Source organism: Morone saxatilis, unplaced genomic scaffold (assembly GCF_004916995.1).
Source record: "Morone saxatilis isolate NCDOM2014 unplaced genomic scaffold, NCSU_SB_2.0 Contig16, whole genome shotgun sequence".
NCBI classification, from domain to species: domain Eukaryota; kingdom Metazoa; phylum Chordata; class Actinopteri; family Moronidae; genus Morone; species Morone saxatilis.
This window is the reverse complement of record NW_023339718.1, coordinates 15,812,041-15,835,107: the sequence shown is the minus strand read 5'-3', so window position 1 is coordinate 15,835,107 and position 23,067 is coordinate 15,812,041. Positions and strand designations below refer to the sequence as shown.

The 23,067-nt window shown below is 40.8% G+C and overlaps 2 protein-coding genes across 4 annotated transcripts in view; one reads left to right on the top strand and one right to left on the bottom strand.

Annotated features, from left to right (window-relative positions):
• naaladl1 (N-acetylated alpha-linked acidic dipeptidase like 1) overlaps positions 1-8,026 on the top strand; it is a 9,708-nt gene extending 1,682 nt beyond the window's left edge. Inside the window, exons 4-19 of the mRNA XM_035657785.1 lie at positions 1,234-1,353; positions 2,276-2,468; positions 2,673-2,766; positions 2,861-2,965; positions 3,457-3,542; positions 3,639-3,758; positions 3,862-3,947; positions 4,182-4,245; positions 4,572-4,639; positions 4,760-4,851; positions 5,277-5,370; positions 5,827-5,908; positions 6,221-6,394; positions 6,759-6,846; positions 6,943-7,035; positions 7,379-8,026. Of these exons, the coding sequence (XP_035513678.1) occupies positions 1,234-1,353; positions 2,276-2,468; positions 2,673-2,766; positions 2,861-2,965; positions 3,457-3,542; positions 3,639-3,758; positions 3,862-3,947; positions 4,182-4,245; positions 4,572-4,639; positions 4,760-4,851; positions 5,277-5,370; positions 5,827-5,908; positions 6,221-6,394; positions 6,759-6,846; positions 6,943-7,035; positions 7,379-7,556 (1,737 nt within the window). The 3' untranslated portion in view covers positions 7,557-8,026. The remainder of the gene's footprint in view (positions 1-1,233; positions 1,354-2,275; positions 2,469-2,672; positions 2,767-2,860; positions 2,966-3,456; positions 3,543-3,638; positions 3,759-3,861; positions 3,948-4,181; positions 4,246-4,571; positions 4,640-4,759; positions 4,852-5,276; positions 5,371-5,826; positions 5,909-6,220; positions 6,395-6,758; positions 6,847-6,942; positions 7,036-7,378) is intronic.
• A 2,687-nt stretch (positions 8,027-10,713) lies between these two features.
• The window catches only part of LOC118325699 (protein FAM214B), a 27,743-nt gene continuing 15,389 nt past the window's right edge, over positions 10,714-23,067 (bottom strand). For 2 of the 3 annotated variants that reach the window (XM_035658474.1, XM_035658473.1), the window contains exons 2-10: positions 19,647-19,833; positions 19,166-19,379; positions 17,226-18,582; positions 15,423-15,481; positions 15,085-15,184; positions 13,776-13,934; positions 12,732-12,800; positions 12,261-12,466; positions 10,714-11,962 (exon numbers count right to left, since the gene is read on the bottom strand). In XM_035658474.1, coding sequence (XP_035514367.1) covers positions 11,809-11,962; positions 12,261-12,466; positions 12,732-12,800; positions 13,776-13,934; positions 15,085-15,184; positions 15,423-15,481; positions 17,226-18,410 — 1,932 coding nt within the window. In that variant the 5' untranslated portion in view covers positions 18,411-18,582; positions 19,166-19,379; positions 19,647-19,833 and the 3' untranslated portion in view covers positions 10,714-11,808. Of the gene's footprint in view, positions 11,963-12,260; positions 12,467-12,731; positions 12,801-13,775; positions 13,935-15,084; positions 15,185-15,422; positions 15,482-17,225; positions 18,583-19,165; positions 19,380-19,646; positions 19,834-22,021; positions 22,138-23,067 lie in introns of those variants that run through there. The other variant, XM_035658475.1, reaches the window with a different exon arrangement.

The following is a 23,067-nucleotide window of genomic DNA, read 5'->3' as shown; positions in this document are numbered from 1 at the left end:
GTTAGTAAGGAGCATAAATATAATTTTCTCTGAATTAACTTTTACACAAAGTTATGATTTACCCCCCTGGGTGATGGACTATTTTCAGGAAAAAACAAAGAGGGCTTTTTTAAAAACACAAATAAGTTGACAACCTTTGTGTTGGAAACCAAATCTGTAGCACTTAGCCAAGGTCATGAAGAAATAATACCTGTAAACCATAAAGAAGCCATATACTGCAATTCATCTACAGAAGAAGCATCCAGTATTTCATTGCACAGATACATGGATAGACAGATACATGGACAAATAAAAAGTTAGTTGGTGATAATGGAACACCCTGTTTGAATGAAGCATTCATCATTTATGGAAAGTAATTCACATGATTGTCACACAAACAGCACAAGCTTACCTCTCATAACCCTTGAGGCCCCTGCTTTCATCCTCTGACAGAGGAAAGATAAGGGACATGTATCTGTTAGCCACAGTCACTGTAGGCTCATAGGACTATTGCCTGTGTTTGACAGACAAGTCTTTACTGGACTGTGATGAGGTTCCAAGATTTTGAGATCTTTAAAAAATGAAACTCCTAGTTTAAACAAGTGGTGGTGCAACAACAGAAGCTTGGGGGGAGGTTTAGTTTATATAGATCTATACAATGTAAATACCTTAAAATGGAAAAAGGAAAAAAACTTAAGAGAATAGTATTTTTGAATGATTGTTTTTCAGTAAAAGCCAGATATGGCTGGTGATTTACCAGTGCAGATATGGCCTAAGGGTAAAACCCTTTGTCTGTCTTATCGTATAGAGATTAACGAATTATGATGTAGACTGAGTTAATGAACCAGCAACAGCCCATCTGTTAGGAGTGCCCAAGATTGATTGATTTGGTATATCACTATCTATCTAAGGGGAGGAGGAGGGGGACATAACAGTGGTTATGATGAAAGAGGAGGCTGTGATAAGAGGCTGTAATGAATTTAAGATGTGCCTATTAGAGTTTAATGAAAGGATTCTCAGGGGGCAGTGTGATGATCTTTAGAGGTTTTCAAGAATATGAAAAAATACAGTGTATATATTTCTTGTAGAAAAATATTTGCTATATCCCAGACTAAAAAACTGCACAAAAGGCAGCTGTGTATTTAAATTAGTGTTATTAAAATATCACATTTTCTAGTCCTGGCTTTTTGTTCTCTGGGTTACTTTTTGAGTTGCTGTTGTTGACACAGAGGTGCTCTTTCTGGTGGTTTTAAGGGGCGACTGGTGTACGCCAACCAGGGGAAACCAAGTGACTACCTCCTGTTGAACCAGACAGTGGATCTCAGAGGAACCATCGCTATCACCAGATATGGTGGAGCAGGAAGAGCTGCTAAAGTGAGTTACACTTGTGCTTATTAGTGAGCGGCTTATTATCCTGTTTGTGTTTAGTAATGTTTTATAAAAAATAAACAGAAACAATCTGTCCAGGTGAGACAAATGTTCTGTGTCAGTAACATCCCTGTGAGCTTTGAGTGCTTTAGAAAGTTTCCTCACTAAGGTCAACACCTCTAATCTTTAAACAACACATTTTATTGAGATAATAAATGTTACAGAGGACAAACATGTTGCAATTTCATAGTTTCCTTTTTTTTCCTACAGCACTGCGACTCTGAGACCATCTCAGTTAATTACACCAACTGGTTAACTGAGAACAAAGATAGAAACTTTGCAGACTTGAATGTGCTTAAAGTGCTTAAATATCATTTAAAAGTATCTCATCAGGATTCAAAACAAGTTTTTGTATATGTAAAGCATAAAGAAGCACATAGATTATTTGTTATAATGTTATAAAATCATGCAAATACAATATCTCTATAAGTCTTTATCTATATCTATAACTCTTACTCTTAAGAAAGTATATAACCACTTGTGTTAAATGTACTGCATTTTGCAATTTCACAGTTTCTCATTAAATTGTTAAAATGGTCAAAAGGAGTCTGTAGGTTTATTCATTCATGTATAAATGAGCCTCTCAGAGACTCTTTATAGTGGACAAATCACCAATCAGCACCATGTCAGAAGGCATTACTACCACAGTTTGAATCACTTTCTACCTAATTCATGTTGATAGTCAACACAGAGGAAAACAGAACACAAAGACAGGAATACATTCACAAGAAGGTTTGGTCAAGCATGAGCATTGTCACTGTTTGATAGCAAAAGCCTCCTTGTGGGAATGTCTGTTAAAAGATAAGTGTAATGTAATGTCATTATTTAATTTAACACAATAATATCTGTGTTTGTGTGTCTCATCCAGGCCATCAATGCAGCACCCTATGGTGTCATTGGCGTGCTTGTTTACACAGATCCTCTGGACATCAACGATGGTCTCATGTCAGACGCCAGTGAGACGTATCCTCACTCCTGGTACATGCCGCCCTCTGGCGTGGAGAGGGGTTCCTTCAACACTCATTATGGAGACATGCTCACACCCTACCTGGCTGCCAAAAGTAACTAATGACTTGTGTAAATATGGTGCACATACAGTAGTGTTCTTCTCTTTTATGATGTGTTTACTCTACTACTGCTGCACTTTGGCTCCATTACCGTCTGAAAGAAGACTTTTACAACAGCTGCACAGCTTCGAACATACATAAAAAGATAAAGTCAGGTCATTTTATCTTAATATGTAACTTTTTTACATTATCTTACAGAGGAAACCTACAGAATTCCTGTTGAGAACATTACAGGAATCCCTCCTATTCCAACTCAACCAATCGGATTTGAGGATGCCTACATACTAATCTGGTTTGTGATGAGACAAATTAGGCAATTAATTCTGCCAAAAAATGGTTGGTTATATCCTAATTCTAATTTTTTTTTTTTTCATTGGTCATTTCAGCGAGTTAGGTGGAGAAGCAGCTCCCAAGGAATGGCAGGGAGCATTCAACTGTACTTACAACTTTGGTGGTCCAGGTTTCAAACCTACATCTGCTTTCAACAACAGGTGGTCAACTGCCAGACATATTCAGCATTTTTTATTGAGCAATGCACCTTTTTATATAATAAAATAAACATGATCATACCTTTCTTTTTTTATAAATATACTATATATAAATATAGGCTTCTTTATAATCTCATTTTAATGTTGTGAATTTCTACCCACATCTCCAATTTCGTTCAGCAATTCAAATAAATGATATAAAGATAATGAAGTAAACTTCATTATTATTATTATTTTATTTAGTTTTGATGTTGTACTAAAAGGGCAACTACATTGTGACAGCTGAATGCCTAACATAGCAAATGTAATGTAGTTACACACATAAAAAAAATACAATAGAACCACATAGAAATGAATTTATCATTTTTTATTCACATTAGAGACCATTTCAGCTAAAATTTAAGAGAGGCAGCGGTCATGCAGTGGGACAGCTATCTGTCTGCCTTCTTGCTGCTTCATACGTCTGAAATGTGTAAATGTGTCCTCTTTTCCAGTGATGTGAAACTGGACATCTTCAACCATGAAGAGTTGAAGAACTCCTCCAATGTGATGGGAGTTATCAAAGGGAGTGTCGAGCCAGGTGGGTCTAGAGAGGTCTATGTGTAAATCTGCCATTATATTTTGTCTAATTTCAGCTTGTGATTACTTTGTGACTGCTGTGTGTTTGTGTCCACAGACAGGTATGTGATCTATGGGAACCACAGGGACAGTTGGGTTCATGGTGCCATTGACCCAAGCAGTGGCACGTCGGTCATGCTGGAATTGACCAGAGTGCTGGGCAAGATGGTCAAGCAGGGTGAGGATATTAATAGCTGAATGAATGACTGAATGAATGACTGAATGATTGTTTTGTTTTTACAACAGGATAAAGAGTTTATTTTTCTTCCTCTCTGTGGCAGGCAAATGGAGGCCACGTAGGTCCATAATCTTTGGAAGCTGGGGAGCGGAGGAGTTTGGCCTTATTGGGTCTGCAGAATACACAGAGGTGATTTACAATGAATCCACAAGATGTTGTAAACTTTAACACGTAAATGTAATATGTAAATGTAATTCTAAACTGTTTGTTTTAAAGAAAGAAAGAAAAGCCTTTATTTACAAATGAAAACATGAATTATTTTTACTTATATTACTGTGACACTAAATGTACCATTATTCCACAATTTGTTTTTGTTTTGTGTACTTATATACGGATATAAATATGATCTTGTTTTTTCTCCAGCAATATTTCACCAAGCTCAGTGAACGAACCGTAGCTTACATCAATGTGGATATAGCCGTTTTTGGTAAGAAGCTCCACCTGCACTACCTGTTAGGATTAAATGAAAATATCTAATGCCTTGTAATAGTCTCAGTCCTTGGGTTTACTTGGATAGACAAAGCCATTGTAGTATCACAAACATCATCTACCATGTTATAAAGAAGACATTTGGCATTATTTTGTGGTTCCCAATGTTAAATATGTATAATAAAAATCCTACAATGGCTGCCACTGTTGCTTGTGTTCACTAGTCTTGTTCAAGTCTTGCAAGTCTTGCAAGTCTTGTGCCTTGGAAATAGTTATAAGTTAATAGTGATGCTAATCCAAAACACTCATTCATCTCCTGCTCAGCCAACGCCACCCTCAGAGCTTCAGGGATGCCATCAGTACAGAATGTCATCTTCAAAGCTGCAAAACAGGTGAGCTCTTTAAAAAATAAACTCATGTCAGTTCAGCTGTTTCTATCCAGCATTTCAGCTTGAACAAAAACTGTTGTCCGCACTAAGAACCTGTCACATGAAAGGGTGTTTGTTGTCTAGGTCAATGCAGCCGGACTGGAATCCACATCTGTGTACGACAACTGGATCAAATATTCCAACAGGACAAGTCCAGCACATGGACGCATACCCAGGTAATGAACTACAGTTATAGTTATCTGATTTTCCCACATCTTGCATTGCATCCTGGGAGAAAAGTTATCAAGATTTTTATTTCAAATCCCCCATATCTGTTTGAGAGTTTGCAAAACTATGTATGGGAGATATTTCTCTCATTCTTGATCTGAACCAAGAAACCTCATCCATCCTGTGTAGTTTTTAGAGACGTGTGAACGGACATTTAGGGTTAGCTGGTTAAATGATAGAATCTTGGATAGGATGAGACAATCTAAGCAGGACAAGATATATGAACCCACAAACATAAGATAACAAGTTCAATTTGTGTTGCTTTTCATCTTTTTTTTGTTGAGTATAAGTCTACTATGTATGTGCCCACATGGAAATCTCAGGTCTGTCTCGCAATAAAAGATGCATCTTGTTTTCTGTCTTCCATTGATAGGATGGGATACCTGTCAGGAGCAGGTAGTGATTACGCCGCCTTCGTCCATTACCTGGGAATCACTGCCATGGACATTTCATACACTTACGACAGGGTATGAAAGAAGTCCTCATAAACTCGCTGCCTCTGGCTTACTGTAATACATTTTTGTCTGATGACAATGCGAGTGCTTTTAGTATGTAGGATGTAGAAACCTTGAATGGTACAGTTGTTTTTTTCCACTAAAATATTCGGACCGTGAAGGCAGCAGCATCAAGCACAAATGTCTTCAATCTGTAGTGCAATGTTGTGGCCTGAGATGAAAGCCTGTTTTTTATTCTTCTGCTGTCATTTGGTTTCTCTTCATTGGGCCCAAGACACATTCCTCCTCCCAGCCAGTTGGATCTTACATTTGTTGCACTTTGCTGTCTTTCTGCACTGCTTATTTTAAGCTGTCTCATTCTATCTCTTGTGTTAAAAAACCTGTCACTCAAGAAAAGTTTCTCATTTTGGTGAGCACGTGTGTAGAGAAGTCTTAACTTTTATCATATGGATGTTTTTCTTCATACAGAGTAAAACAAATGCTCGGATTTACCCTGCGTACCACACAGCATACGACACCTTCGACTACGCCTCTAAGTTCATTGATCCTGGTGAGCTATGACGTCTCTCATGTTATCACATATTGGCTTCTCTTGTACTGTACCTCTTGTACAACCAGTTAGTGGCAGAAATTCAGTCTTTCTGCCATGTTTCTGTCATGGTATATTGGTAGATTATGCTTTATTTTATGTTATACCATTGGAAAATTTGGTATGTTTTAACAAAAAGCCCTTTATTTCTTAGTTTTTACTCAATTTCTCGAACTTCTGTTGTCAAACTTGATAACTGATTAGACAGCAAAACATTTTCCCAACAATTCCTCTAATGTATAACATCTCATTCTTACAACTCCCTCCACTTAGGGTTTGTCAGTCACCAGGCCATTGCCAGGACAGCGGGAAATGTCCTGATCCGATTGGCTGACAGCCTGGTGTTGCCATTAAACTGTAGTGACTACGCTGAGATTCTGGAGGACTACCTGGAGACAGCAGTGAACCTATATCAGAATCAACTGCAAGCGAAGCATATATCCATGGGTAAGCACAGGACAGGTAGAGATGTTTCAGTGATGCAGGGGGATATTTTAGTATACAATGCACACTAATAGAAATTATCCAAGTAAATGTGTTTCATTTGGGTTATATTTTTCAGTCTGTCAAGACTGTCAAGAGTGTTTCAGATGGGGCAGTGAATATTATGCATAACCTGCATTAACAAAAAATGCTCTTTGTAGTCGGAAAAACCTGAGGACATAAATGCAAAAAAACTGTCTTCAGGCTGCACTTAAGAACAGAACAAACAACAGAAGGAGCATCTGTTTCTCTTACTAGCAGTCACAGAGGATTAGAGAGGGTAAAATCTTTGCCAGGCGGTATGCACAGTTGATGTGTCTTCTTTCAGAACCACTAAAACGTGCAGTGGCCAGCTTTCGCAGTGCAGCTACCCATTTGGACCAGGTGATTCTCAGTTCAGACCTGGCGAATGAAGCGTAAGAGCACAAACATACAGATACAGACATGTTGTTTTCCCATTTTCTGCCCACATAGAAATGAACCACCCCTTCTCTCTCCATCTCTTCTCTTAGTCCGCTGAAGGTCAGAAGGATCAACGATCAGCTCATGTTGCTGGACCGAGCTTTCTTGAACCCCCTGGCCTTCCCGGATAAATATGCATTCAGGTAAGAAGATGATTTGTCTTGAAATAAAATGAAGCAGCTATGTGTAGTTTTCTGTGTACCATGTGCTCGACAGGCTTGAGATGCTTGTTAACTTTTTCTATTGATACAATAAAATCACTTTTATTTAGTTGAAGTTTCCCAGAACTCCGTTTCTTTTCTGCTAAAAGTCTTTCCTTTCTCTTCTCTTCCTGTCTGACACCCATTTACGCTCCTCCTCTCATTGGATTCGCCATAGTCTCTTGACAAGAGATTTTCTGCTTCATTGTGACTCAGCACATCTCTATTAATTGTTCAACTGCCTATCATTGTTATATCATTCTTTATCTCCCTGTGTGTTACACAGGCATGTTATCTGGGCTTCAAGTAGTGCTGGCAAGCCAACCTTCCCGGGTCTGGCAGATGCCTACGCCAAAGCTGAGTCATCAGGACAGCTCAGGGACTGGGACAAAGTGCACTACCACCTGTCAGTCCTGAGCCAGGCCATCGAGGGCGCTGCCAACACACTGGTTGACGTCATATAGACGAAGAAGAGGAAGGAAGGAGGAACTACACTCGCTCAGGGATTTTACAAAAAGACAGGGGTCTGCAGCCAGTGAGCCCTGATCAGTTGGGTAATGATGGGACTATTTATGGATGATATTAGCAATCAATGAACGAAGCTCCTCACCAAACAGTAACATAAATGATGTCTTCTATCTTTGTCACAGGATTAAAATATTTAAATATGATGGGACAGTTGTCGTAATTGACACAAATAGCCACCTCAGTATAGCACATATTATCTTTCGATGTGCTTATAAAAGAAAGCAGACTTTGTTTTCTTTAGAAAATCAACGACCAGCTCTGATCTTGGTTATGTTAAACTTAATGTTTGTGTCTCATCAGCTGCTGAATCATTTAACCTCCTTATCAAAACATAAGAAATGACAGGATAGTTGAATATTGTGATTATTGACACTAATATGTATGTTAATATTTCTTTTGTGATGAAACATGAGTAATAAGTAAAATGAGTAATAGCAGAATGTTTCCAGGAAAGTTTTCTGTTCTCCTTGCAACTATCTCATTTTTTCTTAATAAACATTTTAGGGTATTGACATAAAGACACATGGCATTTGTTTAAATTTCAAAGATCAAAGCACGTTGCTGCTTCAGCGAGAATGACTCACAATGAATTCAGGACGATGACTTGCTAATTTTTATGACATTAATGTAGTGCCAAAGCAATTTCTTTTGACAGGAGCAGAAAGCAGCCTGAGTCACCAGAATGAGAATGAGAGAAGCAGAGCAGACACTGCAGAGCCATTTTAGCAGAATGATGTAAATTTACCAGGTTTACGATCCAGAAGCTAATCGCTCAAGACCATCTACCAAGTTAAAAATATTGGTGTAAAGGTTTGTCATATTAGGATGAATGCCTATTAGCAACATTTGTCAGCTGTTAGGTAATCCGGAGTTTTGTATGTGAGTGTTCACAGCAACAATGTTTTGACCACCAGAGCTCCAAAGAGGCAAATAATGCAAATGATTTAATGCGTCACGAGGTCTGGAACATGTATGGGCCTCGAGTCCATCCTGTTAAAGCCTGCTTCCGTACTTGAGGCCTGGATGTGGTGCGGCAGTACTGGCTCCTGCCACCAGGGGTCAGAAAATGCTTTGAGACAATCCTATGGGCCAAGTCAGCATGGGTTTACAAGTGTCGCTGTTAGAGAAACTGAGGCAGTACTGGCTACAAATCCTGTAAAATCTGCCCTTTGGAATGGTGATTCATTTCACAGATCCACCTTATGATCGTGCTGCCAATAATCCTGTTAAGTCTAGATAATAGTAAGTATCATGGAGAAGTGTGAAGAAAGGGGGGAAATCTAAGGAGAGAGATGGGAAAGAAGAAGCATGAAAAACTGTTCTGCTTAACTTTCTTTGTTGTTCATGCTCTCCTGTAAACACCGGTCTCTGAGGGACTGCTGGCTTTATCCAGACCCTCCCCTCTGTTTAAAGCTTACAGATGTAACGCCCATCTGAGCCTTTCGAGCCACTGCAGAGACACAACTTGTTAGCACTGGTGTGTGAATAAATAACTGTGTTTGTGAGAGATGGGTGAGTTCATCTATTTTTATCCTTTATTCCCCCTAAAAAGGTGTAGTGTGTAACATTTAGGGTAATTTATTAAATGGAATATGATATGCATGACTATGTTTTCATTAGTGTATAATCACCTGAATCGTCATGTTTTCGTTACCTTGCATGTTGAACTGCCATGTTTCTACAGTAGCCCAGAAAGGACAAACCTAATACTGGCCCTACATAGGCCGTGTTTTTGTGTGTTTCATGCATTTCGCAGCCAGTGCTTCACGTCTGGAAGGGGAGGGTGAAGCAAGGGAGCTGCAACTACACCACTAGATGCCATTAAATCCTACACACTGGTCCTTTAATTTACAAACGCTGCTACAAAGGTCGTTGATGTCAAGTTTAATGTCATTCATCAGCATTGTAAGGTTTAAAAGATGCCTTTAAGAAACATGAGACACCTCACAGAACTCTAGAGGGAAGCTGCAGGTTTATCAGTCACAAAACTGCTGATGAATGAGAAGTAACTGGCACAGATATAACGGACATCTGCAGCAGATATCAGTTGACAAGCAACTGAATATAAATCATGTTTGTAGCAGTGTTTGCAGTCTCTTTGTTTTTGTGTTAAATTCTGTTTGTTTTTTGTTAACCGCCCGTATGTTACAAAGCACGCCATCTTGGAAACCATCTTTTACACAAAATACAAAATTAGTTCAGGATCAGGCCATAATTCCTATTTCTACATTGCTTTAAACTAATTATTCTGACATTATGAACAGTGGTATTGCGGGAATGACTGGGTATTTTGTTGGTGAGATATATATAGATGTTCCTCTGTATTTTTAGCTGGGAAATATTTACAGAGGATGGATTCTCTTTTCAGCAGTGCAGTGTACTTGACATTAACACAGTTTGACATCAATATTTGCAGAACTGCCCAGAACAACCAAAGCCTGTCTGTCTTTAGCCACCGAGCACTTTCAGTGGTGCAGTAGAAGCCAGGAGAGGAAGCATGTTATAGCTTAAAGGTTCCTCTCATGCAGATTTGTATACATCTGCAAGAACGGAAATCAAACTGAGCGTCTGTTCACAGGCTTCCCTTTTGTGACTATTAGTCAGCTGCTTCCTTTATTGTACATTATTTCTGGTTTGTCTCAAGTAGGAGTGGAAATATAATAGCCAGTCAACACGCTACAGTTTAACTATTTGTTGAAACATTTTATAATGACGTTGATAAGGAAATTGTGTTTAATGAGGAACAGTCACTTCTGGCTGATATCCGACCGATTTAATTGGGTGGAGAGCCAAAGTGCAGCACAGCAATGATGAGGTAAAAATAGAATTTCCACAATGGCTGTCAATCAGAAACAACAACAAACACGGGTGCTACTCGCCAGTCGCAGAGTTTATTCTTTTAAATATACATAGACTTTTTCCCCATATTAAATACCCAACCACCCTTCCCTCCCCTATCATCCCTCCCTCCTCCCATTTCTTCCCTCACTCTTATTTCTCCGCTTTCTCTGTTCCCACCTCCAGAGAGAAAGCTCGTCCAGATGAAAAACACACTCTACTTTGTGCAGCATATTGCTTATTAAGACATTTGCGAAAACATAAATTAATAAAAATACTACAGCTTGTTGTTTTTTTCATTTTCTGCTCCAACATCAGACTGTTCTGAACAGAATCTAAAAAAAAGGAAAAAAAAGGAAAACAGCACAGTGTCCCTCAGTCTGGCTACATAAAATGAACTGGATTCCCCTGTTTTTCAGGGCATGGTATGGCCCTCCTGGCTTGAAGTGTACACAGTGGTCTGTACCATGATAGGTGAAACGGTAAGAAGAGAAATGTATTCTTCGTCAGATGTCCTGAGTTTGGTCAAATCAAGTTGGTGTGTTTTTTTTATCATGTGTTAAATGATAAGACATCCAAGATCAAGATGGCTGACTCCATGTCAGCCTTCCCTTTCACTAGTGTTTGTGTCTCTGCTCATCTCCTCTCCGCTGGTCGGTAAGTGTGTGAAAAGTGTGGAAGGAGGGTAATCATTTGATTCTCCCCACAATTAGGGATGTGCTTATAATTGTGGCCTTTTGTCAAATCAAAACTTGTGGAGATTACTGATCCGATGAGGCGGTTGGAGCTGCAGGCAGAGTGAAGGACAGTGTGATACGGCACTAGAGGAAAATTCAGGTGTTTAAGTCACAAGGCATGCATGTTAACACTGAACTCAGAGAGTCGCCACGAGAAGTGTTTCAGCTGTCACGTGTGTACTATGTGCTGTGTGTGAGTCTTGTCAGTCTCTTTTGGTGTGTGTGTCAGTGTTTGTACAGATGAGGTTGTTGTAAAAGTCCTGCCTTTGCCTGCATGTTGGACACTAATATTTCTAATATTTGTAATATTTTCAGACAATGGAAGATACAAGGAACGCTGTGTTCGGCTGAGTGGTTTTTATAATCACCAATTCGTTTCGACTTTCAGTAGCGAATGAATGCATAAAAAGCAGGACTTTTACTATCAGTAACACTGTATCATATGTGCACGTGTGTCTTGTGTGCATGTGGCATGTCTCATCAAGTCTTATCAAGTTTTGTGTCCATCATTCTAGCAGTCTGTCTGTTTCCCTCCCTCCTCTTTAGGAAGCACAGGAGGGGCTGCGTTGGTGTTTGGGGGGTGCGGGGGGGGGATCAAAGGGTCAAGCTGGGGTCACACGCGTGGGGAGTATTTAGGGTTTCTCGGCACCTCGGTGAAAGATTTCAGCTCATAAGGGATCCCTGTGTCCACTTCGATGGATTTGCGGGAAAATAGCAGCCGGATATCATTGTGCAAGTAGATCTTCCCAGATTTGGAGCTCTGGAATCTGAGAAAGCCAAAACCAAAAGAATGTGTTGGCAAAACATTTTTTCAACTTAAACTACTGCAAGTGCACAAAAATAGTTTCCTAATACTCAGTAAAAATTGCAAAGGCACCATAATATTATAAAAAAATATACATTAGACTATAGTTGTAACACTCTTACATATCAGATATATCAATTAAGCATTTGATGTTATTGTAATCTTGTGATCCAGACATCACGGCACAGGCTATTAAAGCAAGTCAAGTTCCAACAAAACATCAGGTGTAAAAATGACTGCAAGTGGAATTTCACTCATACCTGAGATGTATCAGGTAGCAGAGAATCTTCTTCCTGTCTACCACTGCGCTCCCTGGAGACGCCTCACTTTTCCCATCAACCCCCTCCTCTACAGGCACCAGGAAGATACGGTGGCGCAGGAAGGTCATGTGATTGACGGGCATGTCGCCGAAGTTATAGGTCACCAGGAACATCTTCACCACAGTTTTGTTGGGATTAAATAAGGTCTGCGAGCAGATGTCAGACCAAAGTCAGCATTTCAAACAGCATTTCAAACAGCATTAATAAGACAGCTGGCAGTGGTGGTAAATTAAGGGTACAAGAGGCAATTTCTTTAATTCAAACCACAAAAAAATACTGCATATAGTTTAATCCTTGCAAGTACAGGACCCTTATAGTATGAATGTAAGGATATCAACATATTGTAGCAGATATGTCTCATTTTTCTTCAAGCAAAGAATGAGATGAGGATGAAAGACAAAGACAACTTACCACTTGAATGGTCCCTGCTTTGGGTATGCTGTATCCTTTCTTTCCAAGAGGCTCAAGGGATATCACCCCCTGTGAGCGAGAGAGACAGAGACACAGCACTGATTAAATGTCCTCAATCTCTGTAATGACGAAATGACTCTTATTCTCGGGTACATTTTAATAGCTGTGAGGTTCTACATCAAGGACAGGGTCTGGATTAAATGTTCTAAAAGGGAAACTTTTAGGGAGCAGAAGTATGACAGCAGCATTACGATGGTGTTTTTTATGTCTGGCTTGATCCACTGAACTGACATCTTTATATGTTATGCACGTAAAACCAAATTATCATCAAAAACACTAAACACAAAAAAATAACCCTCTTAAATTAAAGTGGACTAACTCTAAAATAACTACCCCAGGCTGCACTTATAAAAGGCAGCTACATAGGGAGTCGTATTATGTTAAAAGCCAATTAACAGTTCAAAGAAGTGAATCAAAAGAGGCCTAACGTTCACCATTTTTATACACAACAATTCAAAGTCAACATGAGGCATGAAGCTAAGAAAGTGAAAACAGCTGGTTTCCAAATGGTCCAGAGTAACAGCAGACACAGTTAAAGACTAAAGTTGTTCACATATTAATGCTGGTTCTACTTGACTAAGGACTTGGGGATCTTCTGTCATATGATTATATGTGTGATGAATGTATAGTATTCAGGGCTGAGGTGGACAGATGTGGGGAAAAAGGCTCTATGATTTATGCATTAAAGGAAAAACATGGGAAATATTTTTTTACATCTGGTTCTGAGGAAGCAAGCCAACATCAATCTTGTTGAAGTCAATTCTATATTTGTTATTGTTTTGGGTAGTTGTTCTGATCTCTAGCTTTTTGCCTCTTTTATTAGAGTGTATTTTTTTCATGCAATCAATTAAACTACCTGCCACAAGTGCTGTTTTATTGGTTTGGTTTATTGTTTGTGCTTGACTAAGCGTGCACACAACGATACACAAAACACAATATCAATATCTTTTAGAGACACACACACACACACACACACAGACTGACCAGGAAGGGTGAGGGTGCACTGTGCTCGGAGATGTCGTAGTACGTAACCTGCACAGGGAGGGTGACGTGCTGCGGGCAATAGGAGCCGCTGGCACCAATCTCCGCCGTGAAGCCTTCAATCTGGCCTGACGGGGAGAATCGTCCTTTCAGTATAGACTCCTGAAACACACAAGATAAAGAGAACAATAGCCTTTTAAAATTCTTTCTACTATAATGTTTAGGGTTTATTAAGGACACGGTTTATTGCTGCACTCTGACTCAAGTTTGGCCATAGAATCAAAGAAATACCCTACTTAGACTGTTAAATCCATATTTTATTAATCTATCTTAATTGAAACCAAAGCAGCGTTGAACACAGAAATAAAATATGCAGGTCAACAACAACTGAAAGCATTAAATCATAAACTAACATTATTACATTGATACCCTTTTTTCCCTTATTGTAATGCCAATATATTAGGATCCTCCTTCTTTAAATCAGCTACACTAAGGATTAAAGCAAGTATCTCGGATATGTTAACCATGACATTTTGGCACTAACTTATTTTCTGCATTTACTGTCAGTCCTTACAATCCTGGGCGAGGCGCAACAATCTGATAAACAGCCAGGCCCATTTACATCCAGAGGAGGACCCCAAATTAAGATTTCCGCCCTGAAAAGATATTCAACAATTATGCTCTTTTCACTGATATTCAGATATACAGGGTGTATCGAAAATATCAGCAACACAATTTTATGCAACCTATTATAAAAAGTCCATCTTCCTTGAAAGTCCTGTTGAAAATATTTCTCTGTTTTATAATGTATTTTTGAATTTGAAACATTATTGTTTTAACCTATCTGTTGGATTTTAGCTAAAATAAAAAGTGTTCCTAAAAGACTGCAATATATTGAGAGGTATTTCCAATACTCTGCCCGCCTCATGTATATAAATGGGAAAGACAGAAAATAAGGAACACCTCTTAATATAATGTAGTCCAGTACAACACCACCCTATAAAACATATAATCAAATTTACACATTTCCAACAATGTCACCAAAAAACTGAACAGTATAAACTTCTTAAAGGTAGAATTTATGGCTGAGCTGTTGTATTGAATTGCGATTGATTGTACAACCTAATTAAGTGGCCAAAGAGTGTATGTCATCAAAGAAGAACCAAGACTCTCCAGGCTAAACCCGAACTGGGTTTACATTGGTCAAGGGTTTCCAGCTGGATCTGTTAATAGACCCCACAGACACCAGCACCATCTTTCTCCTGCAGTTACTCATGTCTCCTAAAGTTATAATAAGGTTTACAATTTGTACCTCAAAGTTGCCGAGTAGCGATCTGCTGATGGAAGATGAGGGCCAACTGGAACGTGTGGAGCGGCCGGTGTCTGTGTGTCTGCCGCTGCGCAGCTGCCGACTGAATATGACCACAAACACACACAAAACAGACCCATGGTTAGTGGTTAAGATTACACTAATTTTGTCTTAACCAACATGTCACATGCCTCTGATTGTGTCTGAGTGTTCAAGTCCAGACACAAAACCCTTCAATTTAGAATAACATACAGCCGGCGCAAACTCCCACCGTCTTTCCCTGCGTTGACTTTGCTCGAGTTTAAATATTCTTCTCTTGTCAGAAATATGACAGCACTCACCTCTTCAGCCGCAGCCCACTTTTGAGACGTCTTCCTGATCTTGTGCAGTCTGTGGCAGTCTGAACAGGGGGAAAAAAAAGGAAATTATGATTTGTTTTTCTTCATTAATGTTTTGATTTATGTTTGCACATAGTCATTCACAAATGAGTAACTTGCTTGAAATGTTGAATAAAATAAAACACACACAGAAAATGAAACTATTCAAATAAATGGGCATATGTTTGTGTTTCTGTGTTCCCGTGCGATACATTTCTATGTGTAATTGTGTATTTCAGGTGTCTTTTACTTACTGAGCACTGACTATTGGACGCTGCTTCACACGCACAAACATTCCCCATTTCCAGGCTGCCGTTCATCGTAAAGGCCACACGACTGTCAGATGACTCGTCACTAGCCAAACCTACGCTACCTGCTAGCCATCTGCTCACAGCAAAGCTTTCACTCATGGTTAACGTATTGGTATTAGCCAACCCTTGGTTACACTGGCTCTCTACAGAGCTTGGAGCTCTTTGTCAGCTTGCCGTCTCATCGTCACACTCGATCAAAACCACAGACGGCATTTTAGAGTGTCCTCCCGTCACCGCTTCTGTCTCTCGAAAATATCTTTTTCTAACCTTTATTTGCTGAAATACCACCTGTAAACAGTTCAGCCTTGCTCCTTTCCCTTAACTCTCCCTTTCTCTGCTCTCTCTGTCCCTAATCTGTGTCCTTGAGTTTTTCTTACATCTATCTGTTTCTCCCTGTGCTTCCCTCACACGTACACTAAAACACCTCTAGTCACAATGATCCCACCACTGTATGAAACCTAACTAGTGAACTGGTGAACCCTATTGTCACCACTAACACACATCCCATCCCACAAACCCACACACTCAAAGCTCTTTCTGGCCTCCCAATGTTCAAAAATGGCCAATTCACTTCCAGAACCATTTTTAAGCAGGATGTATGTACCTGTGTGTGTGTGTGTGTGTTTATGTGAGCATGTGTGAGAGTGTATGAGCACACTCATGTAGAGGAACAATGGACCCTCCCTCAATGGGCTTTATTCTGGAGCTACTCAGCCTGTTCCAGCGTGGCGTGATAATGACCCAGCCATCACTTCATTCTTTCACCTTTTACTCGTTCTCTTAGTTTCTCTTTATTTATGCCTCGGCTTCTTTTCCAAGACTGTCAAGGCTCACAGATGTCTTACCATCAACCACCGAATTGCAACGGCTATTTCTTATTCCGTATTCAAAGGTTTAGAAGCCTCTAAGTGTTTTTGGTCTAAAAGCACGGTGTTTGCATGCAAATGTGCACAGGCTGTTTTTTAATGTATGCTGCAACAAAATCACCTAGAGCTTCTTTCTAGTAGTAGTAGTTCATTATGGTTGGAAAACCTTCATCCGGTCATTAAAAAAAGAAAAAGAAAACCGTTTTCCTCAACATGAATAATATGAGGATCATAAGAATATTTATAAATGTCCGACTCTTGCAGTCAAACTGGAGCTTCTTCGCTACTGAGCAGGTGTTCCCCAGAGCAGCTAACTGCATGTCTCTGACCAACAGTACTGAGAAAGTGGACATTTTGTGTCCTTTTTGAGTAAAACTGATCAGTTTCTCACAGTAACTTAATTAATTTCAACCCATCATACTATCTTGTTAATATAACCAAGTTGCATAACAGCTCATGTTATCTATTAGCTAGGACAGTAGTTGGAACTATAGGCTAAGGCTGCTGTTTTCGTTAATTAGATTAATCAAAGCAATTTTCCAAGACAGTATGTATGATGTGTGTTAGTGTATGTATGGGAGTGTGCTGACCTTAGGCCGGTCCCATGCAGAGGGCAGCAGGTGGTTCCAGTAAGGGGCAGCTTTAGAATCAGTGCTGCGACATGAGGCTGGGCCAAGTCCTGGAGCCAGCAATGACAACCTGCTTCTCTTTGATGTGGAGGGTCCCTCGTCTTCTGAACATGACTCCCCTGTGTCGCTCGGGGACAGAAGCCTCTTTTTGGCAGGCCAGTGGCCTCCAGAGGACAGACGGTGGCCATTAGTGCTGGGAGTTTTCTCCCAGGAAGACAGACCATTAGAGGAGGAGGCAGCCTGGGTGGCACTTCGCTCTGGTGGGGAGGATTCAAGTCCAACTTCCCATTCAGTGGCCTCACCTGGTTCCTGCAGCTCTGTGTGGTGTGGGGGGGAGAAAGGGCCTGGAGGGCTGGTGGGACTGGCAGGGTTGGGAGTCTCATACGTGGACATTTCATATAAGTATGGGCTGGGCTGGCCTCCAGATGAGCCATTACTACAGCTCTCATTTCCAGGGCTACCTAGTGAGTAGGTGGGTGTGTGGCCCCCATTAGGTGCCTCAGCCCTGGCTGAGCTTCCGAGGGAATGGCCCTGGTCACAGAGATGACTATGTGGGTCACACATTGGGGGGGATTTAGGTGAGAGTGGAGCAAACACATCAGGAATGGGCCTGTCGTGATTGTGCTGAGTTGGACGTCGGGAGGGGTTGTGGTTTGGGGAGAGGGGTGGAGACTTGGGTGACAGTCCCCCCTCAGAGTCTCTGTGCTCCATCTGTGTGCAAGAGTATACAGAACCAGGCCCACCGGGGCCCATTGTTAACCCCATCCCAACACCTTGAGCGGGGGCTGGCCCACAAAGGACCCCTCCCTCCAATGCCTCCTTATCTGAGGAGTCCCCCAGGTGGGGGCGCTTATGAGTCAACTGGGGCTCTTCTAGCCCCCTTTTCACACCCACCCGGACAGGCCTCTGTTGGGTATCAGTGTGGGATTCTGTGGAGGTAGAAAATCCCCCCAACTGGGAGAAAATGGAGAGCTGGTAGACCTTTTGGAGGCGCAACTCCTCCTGTCCGAAGTGCCTGGGTGCCCCAGGTCTGACCCCAGGGTCCAGGCCCAGTGTTGGAACTGTAGGTGGAGGCAGGTCCCCCTCCTGGGCTGGAAGCTCTAATGGAGCCTTTTTGTGGGCTAACTCCACGTGAATGTGCCGCATGGTTTCTATGCTGGGTGATTAAAGTCTTGACTAAGTTTTGTGCAACAGGGTCAAGTAGGTCCTCACAAGTGCCAGGAGGCAGAACAAGATGTTCCACAGGAATAGGAAGTCCTATAGTTCCTGCTGTGATGTTGTCAATTGGTGTGAATCAGGAAGCTGAGCCGCACAACACCTAAGAGGAATGAAATACAGTATTACTATTCAGGGCAGATAAAGCGATTAAAAATTGTGGACTGTATGAAAGCATAAAAAAGCATGACAAATTCAGAAGACAAAAAGCCAACTGTAATTTAGAGTCTTTGGGTTCTGAAAATTGTCACTTTAACCAAAAGATTTGTTGCAGTACACATGACACATTTTGTTACATATATGAACAGAATGAACAAATCTCATATGGTGTGCATGTTTTTTCTTTTACAGAAAAGGAAATGTGAAAGCTGGGCTGCTGAATCTATTTTTACTGGTTTCTTTTTTGTGACTGCAAAGGAATGGTATGCCTTTGATTGTTGGTTTTGACACACTGCCTTGACACTTAAAATTGACTATATGAGTTCACTATGTCATAATGTTATAATATAATTGCCACAACAGGGGAAATCAGGTACTTTTCCTTTACCTTTCACATATTAAACAGTATGTATATACAGCTCTTTAATTACATTAATGGGCCGCTATACATAATATGATTTAGGCAAGGCATAAACCTAATTTGTCTTCTATCTAATTGAAACCAATGTCTCAGATCAGCATCTTACCTCTGTGCCCGTCCTTGTCTAATCCTGCCCGTGTGGACAACCTGCATCTGGCACAACATCTGGAAGTTGTGTCTAAAATGGCCTACTAAAGGAACCCGTCTATCTCCATGGCAGCTGCCACAAAACAACGCCAACATCCCAAGATGGGTAATCAGGAAACAGTAAGGACTCCAGAGAAAGCAGGAGTGAAGGAGGTGGGCACAAGAGCTACAACCTGAGGAGAAATAAAAAGGTTGGTGGCTTGTCTGTAAAAAGGAAATGTAACTATCATATTTTATGATTCAAAGTTACAACAGTGCATTTCTGTATAATGCACCATTGCCTGTTGGTATGAACACCTTGGGTAAAAATAAAAAAGTTTCTGGTCTGGCCAACACACATTAATTGCATTACATTTATTTGTTTAAGAAAGACATTTAATATAGATATATATATATATATATAAATATAGTCTGAAATAACAAGTAGTAATCAAACTTACCAGAGGGGCAGAGTGTCAGTGATGCAGGAGGCTCTTGAGAGAAAATGTTTCTGAACTGGAATCTGAAGTAACTCTATTGGGGCTCCCTCTGCGATTGGCTGATAGCCAGACACGCCCTCTTTGGTCACCTGGGCGTAGGGTGTGGCATGGTTTTGGCATCATGGTAGGGTCATTCCACCCAGAAACCCTGAAGAGACAGAAAGATATAGATTAAATCAGTGGTCAGTCATTTGCTTTTACTTTACCCCCTGCAAACAACTTAAGTCCCCATACCTGTGCATACTTAAATACCCATACACTACCGACAAACACACACATATTGTGCAAACATGGCAAGTTAGGCAGTCGATACACAACAAACACAAAGACAAATCAATCAAATAATAAATTCCCTTATGATGTTAGAGGAAAAAACCCAGACACTCTAGGTTGAGGATCAAACATGGAGGAGCCACTCGTGGAGCAGCAACTTAATATTTCCAGGTCTAATTTGGCATTAAATGGTGCTGAGCCAAGAGAAGCGGGACGTTTCCCGACCCACTTGGACCAGAACTTGGGAATGTGGAGGGGGAAGTCACAGTGAGCTATCGCCATGGCAACCAGTAGCCCAAGGATAACAGCTCCTTTGTGCTTGGCCACAAAGAGGGAGAAAAAGAAGCAGAGCCAGAGAGAGAGCGTGGACGGTGAGGGGGTTCTGGGGGGGCAGGGATAGACCGGCAAAGATGCTCCTCCAAGAAAATATCTACAAACACAACAAAATGGCTGTCCCCATGAGGTATGTACTGCCAGTCAAAAGTTGCAACAAAACGCCTTCTTTTCTGTTGACCTAAATCAGCCAAAAGAATTTGATTGAAACGCTTACACATCTCATCTAAAGCTTGACATGTAAAATGTGACAATTGGAGGAGTTTTGAAAATAGTTGAGAAAGCCAATCTGCCTAAAACCTGTTGGCACTCATAAAAAACAGTAAATCAGCAACAACATATTGTAGCGTATTGTTTGTCTCTGTAACATCTGCCAACACTTATCCCAGTCACTATTTAACACCTGTTCTACTAGTCTAATGTATATTCATAGCCCTGTGTCTATAGCCTATATTTCTTCTACACTAATGGCATATATATTTCTGACCTGTGCAATTATTTATTTCTACACCGTGCGGCTACCTCCCGTGGTGACCTGTGCAATGTTTCTTATCAGTCACATATGTATTTAAAACGCTGTATATAGTGTACATATAACTCTTATTCTATTTTTATTATATCTTGTCCTTTTCTGTTTCTGTTCTGTTTGATTTAATGTGTGTTGTCTAATCTATTGTGTTGCGTGGTACCTGGAGCTGCGGTAGCGAGTAATATTTTCCCAGTGTGGGATCAATAAAGTCTATCTTATTTTATCTTATCTGATCTTAAAGAAGAGACACACAGTTGTGGGAACCAACTGTGTGTCTATTCTTTAGACCTACATTACAGTAACCAGCTACTTCACTTTCTTGTATTTCCTTTTAAATCATTATGACAAAACAGTGATGACCCAGTACGTGCATAGAAGTGATGACATAGGCCTAAAGATCAAGCAAGAGTAAAGACTGTGAGAAAAAGGAAATGTAGATGGAGCAACTAGTTGCTCATGGGTACTTTCCACTAGGCTGAAACACATTGCAATATATCCAATGGTAGAACTGTAAGGAATGTTGATAAAAATCCCAAAATGTCTATACAAATATGTAATGATCAAACTAGGTAAGTAATACAGGGGATATTACTAACTACCTAACCCTAACCCTGCAGCAGGCTGACAAATAGTGTTTATATGAGCATGTATTGTATTTTATATTTGTTCTCAAACTAATTTTGCACAGCACAGTATTACACTTTAACAAGAAGGGAGGGATCCCTCCTCCCATGTATATTAAACCCTAATTACAACTGCAGCATAATGGTATATCATCAGGAAATAATGCTTTCCTATCACTGCATGCAAAGAATCACATGGAGGTGATGTCAGAAGTGAAGCCTCGTCACTTGTAATTACTCACAACACACAACACTACCTTTGGGAAAACCCAGGATGCGCAGACTCTCCTTAAAATGAGGCTGGTTTAGAGTTCTTGTTTAACTTTACACCAGAGGGAAAAAAAATTCGAACATGTTTGGCCTAAATGCCAAGAAAATTCCACAGGACATTTGGAGGACACATGCAACCAGGGAATTTTGCAGATATCTCTTGGGGTGGGGGACACTCTCGGGTGAAAACAGCGCTAACCCAGTCAAACAGGGAGGTTAATTTAATTTGTAAGTCAAATAACAAAACAAAGGCAGCATGTATTACTGACGACGTATGCGAGTTCAATCAACATAATACAAGGAATTACCTCCTCTTGTTTTGTCCCCTCCTGAAGACAGGTGGAGTCTCCAGGCGAGTGCCCATGGGTGAACACAGGGAATGGGGGAGGGGGAAAGAATGGGAGAGGAGTCTGCAATGAGTATTTATAGTCATTGCTTATGTCAGAGCTCACTGGGAGTACCCAAATGCTCTGGGCTAGGTCCCACTTCATTTCTGACCTTATTCTGAACTAGCTGAGCCGCAAGCTGGCAGAGGCTGCCCAACCCTTTTCAGGCTTGATCCAGGAGCCAATAGAGGAGTACAGATGCAGCCGCCTAGAATTGCAGTCTGGTCCATGACAGGCCATCGCTTATCAGGACAGAATAAATGAATATACCTGACTGGCAGCCAGCTGGGGGCAGTAATTCTGAGTGGCTGGTAATGTAGATCATTCTGGCTTAACCCCAGAAAGGCTTCAGGTTGCGGGGTGTGTGTGCCAGCTCATACTTGAGAACTAAAGAACTCTGTTACTCCATCGCTGAACATTGTAGTGGTTTTAATACAGTCAGCCTCCCTCGCACCTCCCCCATTAGACAATGTTCTCATATTCACCTCTAATCTACTTGTACAATCTGATTTGCGTAAAATGCACACGACCTGTGTAGACTCACTGTGTGTGTCATTGCATCGTATCTACATAAAATCATTACATTTTCCCTTTAAAAAGCTATTATTAATAAGCTATAATTAATTTCGAAAAATCATTACCCATCTCAAATTCATCTCACATTTCCTTGATTGAACGCTGTTGAGATGAAGCATGAAGATGTTACACATCATTGGCAAGCCAGGTGCAATTTCCGTGTAACATCTGCAGCATCTCTGGAAGTGCAGCAGCAAGCAATCATTCACAAAAAGACAGAACAAGAGTAGAAATGGTGAGATGACAGACAAAGGAATGAGAAACGACTGACAAGAAGGAAGCAGCCAGACAGACACAACATCCCAGCCAGACAGCCAACGCAGGAAGAGGAGAGCGGGGGGAGAGACGAGAGAGAGAGAGACCGAGACGAGAGACGAGACGAGACGCGACGA